This window comes from Mastomys coucha, unplaced genomic scaffold (genome assembly GCF_008632895.1).
Source record: "Mastomys coucha isolate ucsf_1 unplaced genomic scaffold, UCSF_Mcou_1 pScaffold21, whole genome shotgun sequence".
NCBI classification, from domain to species: Eukaryota; Metazoa; Chordata; class Mammalia; order Rodentia; family Muridae; genus Mastomys; species Mastomys coucha.
Genome location: NW_022196904.1, coordinates 25,305,616 through 25,314,266, shown reverse-complemented (window position 1 = coordinate 25,314,266; position 8,651 = coordinate 25,305,616). Strand labels below are relative to the sequence as shown.

General features: G+C 46.1%; 1 protein-coding gene across 2 annotated transcripts in view; it reads left to right on the top strand.

Annotated features, from left to right (window-relative positions):
- Pdcd2l (programmed cell death 2 like) overlaps positions 1 to 8,651 on the top strand; it is a 12,788-nt gene that overhangs the window by 3,591 nt on the left and 546 nt on the right. For both annotated transcript variants that reach the window (XM_031386166.1, XM_031386167.1), the window contains exons 4-6: positions 396 to 769; positions 2,913 to 3,020; positions 6,387 to 6,535. In XM_031386166.1, the coding sequence (XP_031242026.1) occupies positions 396 to 769; positions 2,913 to 3,020; positions 6,387 to 6,535 (631 nt within the window). The remainder of the gene's footprint in view (positions 1 to 395; positions 770 to 2,912; positions 3,021 to 6,386; positions 6,536 to 8,651) is intronic.

The window sequence follows — 8,651 nt, the reverse complement described above, 5'->3', positions numbered from 1 at the left end:
TCAGAAATCCACCTGCCTCTGCCTCCCAAGTGCTGGGATTAAAGGTGTGCACCACCACCGCCCGGCAGAACAAGTGCTCTTAATGAGCCATCTCTTTCACTCCAGTTTGGTTGTTTGTGTGTTTGTTTTGAGGCAGGGTTTTTACTCTGGGGCCCGGGGCTGGCCTGGACCTCACAGAACTCCATCTGCTTCTGCCTTGTGTGTTTTGGATTAAATGGATGCAGCACCACTCCCAGCCTTAACAAGTTTTTGAGTGAGTATAATTCAGGAAGTTTAATTGAAGTGTGCCAGAGGAAGGGACTGATGCGCAGGCTCCTTGGAAAGGTACAGGAATGGGTAGAGAAGTTGAAGGGTATCACAAAGTGTGATTGGCCTGTATTCATTAACTGTTCTAGAATCTGGGCGATAGCCTTGCAGCTGAGAATTGGTGTGAAGGCTCACAAGACTGGGGAAGTGACACCGAGGAGACGCCTGCACCGCCACCCACCTCAGATTTGGGAAGTGGTTCTAATGATGTCAGAGCGCTAGACTGGACTGAGAAGCTCCAAGCTCTTCACCTGCAGGACACTGCCCTGGCTGTTACCAGCCCTTCTCCTTCAGGGGAAGGGCTGGCAATCCCCACAGAAGTGCCACAGTTCCAGCCCTATTATATCTGTGTCGCCGAAGAGGAGGATTATGGCAACTTTGTGGACCTAGATCATGCCTGCAGCCTTCTGCAGGAGTACCAGCAGAGAGAAGGTGTGAACATGGAGCAGCTGCTTTCCCTAGGGTGAGAGCTTGCTAACAAGGTTGAGAGATGCATGCAGGAACCTGCCACGGTTGGTTCTCTTTTGTCTTGGTACCGAAGGCAAGTTCTAGAGAGGAGGGTTGTAATTGGGCTTTTCTGTTTTGCTCCCCTTAGATGAGAAGAGCAGATGCTGGCCTGGGCTCTCTGTACCAGCCAGCCTGCAGGCTGCTGCTGAATGCCAGAACTGAACCTAGATCAGCAAACACAAGTCATCATTGTCATTAAAAGGCCGCTAGCTAGCTTTTCTTAAGCTTCCTTTCCTGTTCTTTTGTATGCTTATTTGTTTCTGTTTTCTTCTGGGTGCTAGGGATGGAAGCTAGAGCCTGGAACATTTTTTTTTTTTTTAATTTATTTATTATTATACATAGTACACTGTAGCTGTCTTCAGATGCACCAGAAGAGGGCGTCAGATCTCATTATGGGTGGTTGTGAGCCACCATGTGGTTGCTGGATTTGAACTCAAGACCTTTGGTAGAGCAGTCGGTGTTCTTACTTGATGAGCCATCTCGCCAGCCCGCATTTTTTTTCTTTGTTTCTTTTTTTCTTTTTCTTTTTCTCCTCCCGCCCCCCCAGACAAGATTTCTCTGTATAACCCTGGCTGTCCTGGAACTCACTCTGTAGATCAGGCTGGCCTCGAACTCAGACATCTACCTGCCTCTGCCTCCCAAGTGCTGGGATTAAAGGTGTGCCTGGCCAGCCTGGAGCTTTTTAAGTAAGGATTTTCCCTCTGAGCTGCGTCCTTAGCCCCTACTCTCTTTTTCCTTTTTAACGTTTTGTTTTACATCTGCTTATGGTGTACATGCACACATGGAGTGCACACGTAGAGGTCGGGTGGGAACGGTCTGCTCTCCTCCTGCGCTATGTGGGCTGTGGGAAGGTAGCAAGCGCCTTTACCCACTGAGACATCTCCTGGACATCTCATCTTGTTGATTTTGTTCTTGTTTTTTTTTTTTTTAAAGATTTATTTATTATTATAGCTAAGTACACTGTAGCTGATTTCAGATGCACCAGAAGAGGGAGTCAGATCTCATTACAGATGGTTGTGAGCCACCATGTGGTTGCTGGGATTTGAACTCAGCAGTCAGTGCTCTTACCCACTGAGCCATCATGTAGATCAGGTTGGCCTCAAACTCTGTTTGTAGTCAAGGATGACCTTGAATTCCTGATCCTTCCAACACTATCTCAGTGCAGAGATTGCCAGGTTGTGTGAGAGTTGGGGACTGAACCCAGACTTTCTTACTGGTGGGCAACACTCTTCCAGCTGAGCTACATCCACAACCTCTCTTCTGACTTTATTATATCTTATTATTTTTGTTTTGTTTTGTTTTGTTTTTTTTGAGACCGGGTTTCTCTGTGTAGCCCCGGCTGTCCTGGAACTCACTTTGTAAACCAGGCTTGCTTCGATCTCACAGAGATCCCCCTGCCTCTACGTCCTGAGTGCTAGGATCAAAGGCATGCGATACCATCACCTGGCTCTGATTTCATTTTTTCAAATCCCTGACAAGGGATTTGTGTGCGTGCATGTGTTTGTGGGTGCAGGTATGCACGTGCTGCCGCTGTTCATGTGTGAAATTCAGAGGACCTCTTGTAGGAGCCTTTTCTCTTTTTTCAGCATGTAGGTTCTTGATTGATTTTTCAGCTTGTAGGGGATTGATCTCAGGTCTTTAAAATAAGCAGCAAGTGCCATCTTGCTAAGAACTTCCTGTCCGCCTTGTGTCTTCAGTGTCTTTAGAGGAGAGGCAGATGCTTGAGAAGAGATGTGTGCCTTGTTTGGTGACTCTGCTGTGAGTCTGGAACTGCCTCAGACCCTGAGGCTGTTTCAGGGTTTCAGCTCTCACTTAGGAAATGAGAAAGGCAGTGCTGTTTCTCTTCTTTTCTCACAAGTTCTGATGTATCCAGTGAGAGCTCAGACCTAGAAAGACCATATGCCAAAGACTAAAGAAGGCAGGAAGTATGGATTGAAAGTTGGCCTCTGACCCCTATAGCAGAGCCACAGCACATGTGACCAACCCCAGCACACACACAATTAACACAATACAGAAAAAGGAAAGGTGTCTTGTTCCTCTTGCAGATGCTCCAGTTCCTCAGACACTGATAGTCTGCCCTGGTCTCTGCTTCTCCTTAGCTCTAGCGATGGGGATGAAAAGTACGAGAAGACCCAAGTTAGCAGTGGAGATCCAACGTTTTACAAGTTCATGAAGAGAATTGCTGCTTGCCAGGAGCAGATTTTGAGGTAAAGAAGACATGTTGTAGTTCTGTTACTGTAACGGCAGCATGCTGGTCAGCTCCTAGTGGCCCAGGGACTCCTCAAGTTAAGGCAGGAGGATCACCTGGCCAGCCTCTGAGACAGTGAGGCACTCATCCTCTTTAAAATTTGCTTTCACTATTTTTAATTGTGGTGTGTTTGCACACATGACTGCTGGTGCCCATGGAATCCAGAAGAGACTAGTGGTTGTAAGCTGCTCCATGTGGGTGCCAGGATTTTCTGTCTTGAAACTGACTCTAAAGAAGCTCCCTGGTTCACGCTCACCCCGGTACCCTCAGCCTCAGTTATGATGCTGTTTCCTGTGTGTCTGCCACATGTGCACACACTACATGTGGAGGCTAGAGGAGTCCAGGTACCTTACTCCTCACTTTCCACCTAGTTTTAATTTTTATGTGTGCATGCATGAGTTCATGTGCACCATGTGCATGCAGGAGCCTGTAGAGGTCAGAAGAGGGCTTCAGGCCTCCTGGAACTAGAATTCAAGATGGTTGTGAGCTACCTTGAGGATGCTGGAAAAACAACCCTGGCCCTCTGCAAGGGCAGTCAGTGCTCTTAACCACTGAGCCCACCGTGATTGATTGGTATTTTTGTGCATTTGTCTGTGGTTCTGTTTCTCAGTTCATGCTCATCAAAGAAAATAGTAACTCTAAAGACAGAAAACAGAGAAATGCTGTTTGAACTGTTGTCTTTCTCTGCACCTGATTGGCTCACCGACCACACCCAGGCTGGCCTAGAGGATTTCTTAGGCTGCTACCCGGATGCCTCAAGTGTAGGAAGGACAAGAGGGCCTTACCAGGGTGGGGGGCACTCGTGAATATACTCTGAGCTCTTCATCAGAATGGGCCTAGCTCTGAAAAACCTCATCCAGAAGCTAAGCTAACAGACACCCTTCCCATGAGACCGGGCAAGAGCTGCAGGGTCTTCACCAATGTAACAACTCCATCCTTCTATGTGGTACACACATAAATACATGCAGGCAAAACATCCATACAAATAAATAAATACTTTGAAAAACCACCAGGTGGTAGTAGCGGCACACGCCTTTAATACCAGCACTTGGAAGGCAGAGACAGCCTGTTCTACATATCAAGCGGATTTCTGAGTTTGAGGCTAGCCTGGTCTCCAGAGTGAATTCCAGGATAGGAATCCTATCCTGGGTTATACAGAGGAACCCTGTCTCGAACCCCCCCCCCCAAAAAAAAAGAAAAGAAAAAAAAAGATTGTGATCACATTACCTCCCATCTCCAGAGTACTGAGGTATATAGGCCTGCATTACCATATCCAGTTTATACAGTGCTAGGCATCAAACCCAGAGCTGCACACATGCTGAGTAGATAGTCTTGGCACACACATCCTCAGCATGTGTGTATATTTGATTTTTACTCTGTTCTCCCCACCTCCACTTTGTGTGTGTTGGGAATCAAAAGAACTCACAAATGGCAAGCAAGGGTGCTCCCTTAGCCTCCGTTCACACTTGTGTGTGTGTGTGTGTATGTGTGTCTGTACATGTCTACAGTTAGTCTCAGAGGCCAGAAGAAGGTGTCAAACACCTTGGAGCTGAAGTTAAAAGCAACTGGTGTGGGTGCTAGGAGCTGAACTCTGCTCCTGGAGAAGGAGCACACACTTAACCACCAAGCCTTCTCTCCAGCTCTACAGTGTAAATTTTGAACTGTGTATCTGTGTGGATCTTCCCTTTAATTCTATGTTATCACATGGATGACCATCAAACTCAGCTCCTCAGACGTGGTAGCTCTTCACTTGCTGAGCTCTCTTGATGACCCTGACTTTGAATTTCTGATCCTCCTTTGTCAACCTCCCAAATATTAGGATTTCATGTATGTACCCCATGCCTGGGTTTTAAAAAATATACTTAAGAGGGAGTTATTCTGGCTTTAGTTAGCCAAATAATATCCATTTCCCTTGATAGCTGGCTGTTGGCAAACATGGATTATTTGATTCAGGTCTTAATCAAAATCAGGTTCCATACCACACAGTATCTGAAGGTGCATATATATGCATTTATGTAGTCATACATTTCTGTGTAGGTTACATAATGGCTACCAAAGGGTAATGAAGCCTTACTGGAGGCAGAGTGGGAGCTGATGAAGATCCCAGTGAAGTCACTGTGATATTTAGATATGAGGATAACAGATCAGGTAGTGAGCTTTTGCAGACAACTCACCAAGTGTGGATGCTAGCATACCATATTGTTGCAGAGGCAACGTATAGGACCTCGGAGGCTATAGAGCTCAGGGAAAGTACTGGGTTTACTGGGACAGAGGGCACTTTTCAGTAAGTCATGTCCACAGTCAGGGCCCAGCTGCACAGTTGGCAATATATATCAAGTAGTCATGTAACAGGCTGCAGGTCAGTCACCCAGGTGTTCTTTGTGGGGTCCAGGTGAGGCTTTCAGGTCCTTAATTGGGTGTGTTGGATACCTTTCTGGTCCTGATTTTGCTGATGCGGTATGAGTGCATCTGTGTGCCCATGTGGTTCCCATGTGGAGTGTGAGCTTGGGGTGTAGCCTTTCTGCCTTCAGGAATGTGTCATCTGTCTGTCTCAAGTTGAGGTAGAGATACCCTGCTTCTGAGTTTGCACTCAAAATGGATCTAGGGCATGCCTCAGCCTGAAGCTGTTTCATACAGTATGAAGTAACTTAGGGCAGGGCTCAAAGACCAGCCCGTAAGTGTCTTGTCCAACCTGTCACTCCTCCCTCCCCCCGACCTCCGAAAGGCTTAAGATAAGTCATTGTCCTAACCCTACAGTCACCTTGGACTCCTGGATGAACAGTCTTTGAGAATAGACAGCCATTCAGATGAGAGTGAGGGGGAGGCTCTGGACTGAAGTGATCCTCTGAGACCTGCTCTGCCCCTAAGCAAGGAGGACTCTTCCAGACCTCCATGCAGGAACAGGACAGTTTCACCAAGATGGTATGTTGCTAACTAAGCAGTAATTAGGCAGGTGGGTCTCTTCAGTCCAGTCTGGTCTACATAGTGTGCTCTAGGCCAGCATCTATATAATGAGACCCTGTCTCAAATAAAATAAGATAAAATAGTAGTTATGGAAAGCAGAAAGAGGAGATAACACATTAGGAAGAGTGTCATATAAAAGGGTTCAGTGACCCCAAGCTCATGTCTTTGTGGCCTTTGGAAGCACTGAGCCAGGTGATAACAAGTCTTCAGTGCCCTCCATATTCTCCAGTCACCAGTGCTGCCTTGCCCCTGTGTGACTTTCCCTGCTGTCTAGCTCTGCTCCTGATGCTGTATAGTGGCCCAGATGCTGGGTTGCTGTGTGTTTTGCTCTGATGCATGATTCTCCTGTTCCTTGCCCTAGGTATTCGTGGAGTGGAGAGCCTCTCTTTCTGTCCTGCCCCACATTTGAAGTCTCTGAGGCCCCAGCCTGCAGTGGCTGTGGAGGCCAGAGGACGTTTGAGTTTCAGCTCATGCCAGCACTGGTCAGCATGCTCAGCAGTGCTAATCTAGGTAAGAAGGCCTTTACTAAGCTTGTCTATCTCTGGCTTCAGTATGGAAGGATATTAAAATGAAATGCTTTTTTTTTTTTAATAAGGTTTTTTTTTTTAAAGATTTATTATTATGAGTACACTGTAGCTGTCTTCAGACGTACCAGAAGAGGGCACCAGATTTCTTTATGAGTGGTTATAAGCCACCATGTGGTTGCTGGGATTTGAACTCACGACCTTCAGAAGAGCAGACAGTGCTTTTACCCACTGAGCCATCTCACCAGCCCTGAAATGCTTTTTGTTAATTATTAAATATGGAATATTATAAAAGGATTGAGAAATTAAATTATAAGAAATTTGTATTCCAGCAAAATTATAATATCACACTATCAATAACCATTTTGATAATTTGAGACTGAACAAGCTAATTTACACATAAGGGATAGAACTATGTAGAGAATTGAGTTGTCCTCTGACCTCCGGGTGTGCACCTACACAGATACATGCAGACCCATACACAACAAGTATAAACTAACTATAAACTGCTTGGCTGGGGCAAGGCACATGCTTCTAGTCCTTCTTTCTCAGGAAACTGAGGCATGACAGTACTTGAGGACAGCCTGGACAAAGCACTGAGACTGTTCCAAAAAGATAACAAATTAAGGTAGATTAGGACGGGTTAGGTCTGCTCTCCTTTGAGATTATGATCCTGATGATCAAATTAGGGTTGGTCTGGGGCTAGAAAGGTGGCTCAGCAGTTAAGAGTACTGCGTGCTCTTCCAGAGGACCCAAGCTCAGTTCCAGCACCCACAAGGCAGTTTCAAGGGATCTGATGTTCTCTCTGACTTCCTTAGGCTTATGCATGCATGTAGTGCATGTACATACACATAAAATAAAGAATTTAGTTTTATAATAAATTAATATATTGGCCAGTTTCATATTCCTATAGTGAAATGTCTGAGGCTAAGGGTTGCCAAACATGGCAGCATGGCCTGTTCTATATATCAAGTTCCAGGCAGGGTAACCAGGGCTAATAATAAGAGCCTGTCTAAGTCTCTGGGCTACTTATCCTGGCAGAACCACGTGGCTAGCTAGGAAACAAAGTGAGACCTGCCCCACTAGGCTCCATCTCCAGAAGTTCCCCTCCTCCCAGCCTTCCAGGAATATCATCCTGGGGTCCTGGCCTTTTCTTATTTTCTTGGTACTGTATGTAGCTACTGTGGCTGGCCTGGGACTAACTGGGGAGGCTTTTTGGTTTGTTTTTTCTATTTTCCAGGGCTAGGCATCAAAAACTCAGCATTTTCCCTTCCTATGTTCTTCCTTTTAGCAGTCCTGGGCATGGAGCCTGCAGCCTTTCTATGCTGGGCAGGCACTGTGCCGCTGAGCTCTATCCCTGACACACAGTCTTTTGTGTTTTGTTTTTGTTTTTGTTTTTGTTTTTGTTTTCTGAGACAGGTTTTCTCTGTTTAGCTTTGGCTGTCCTGGAACTCACTCTGTATAGCAGGCTGACCTCGAATTCAGAAATCCACCTGGTTCTGCCTTCTGGGTGCTGAGATTAAAGGTGTGTACCATCTCCACCCATTGAACCTCTTTGTCTTAATTTTTTATATATATATCTGCACACATGTGTGAGTGTTAGTGTGCTCACGTGCTACAGCATATGTGTAGGTAGAGATCAGAGGGCAAGCCCAGGCACTTTTGTCTGAGGCAGGGTCTTTATCATTTGCTGTAGTCCTTGTACTCTGGTTAGCTGGCTTGGGATATCTCAGTCTCCACCTCCCAGCTATAGGAAGACTAGGATGGCAGACCTTGTCTTGCCTGCCTTTGTTTTACTTTTTCCAAGACAGGAGTTTCTCTCCATAGCCCTGGCTGTCCTGAAACTCATTTTGTAAACCAGGAATGTTCTCAAATTCAGAGATCCGCCTGCCTCTGACTTCTGAGTGCTGGGATTGAAAGCATGCACCACCACACCCGGCTCACCTGGCTTTGTATGTGGTTTCTGGCGATTCATACTCAGGTCCTTAGGTTTGAGCAGCATGAGCTTTGACTCACTGTGCCATCTTGCTAGCTTGTATGAGGTTTTGGTTTTATTCTAAAGAAATTAAGTTTACTGAGTTCAAGGCCAGCCTGGTCTACAG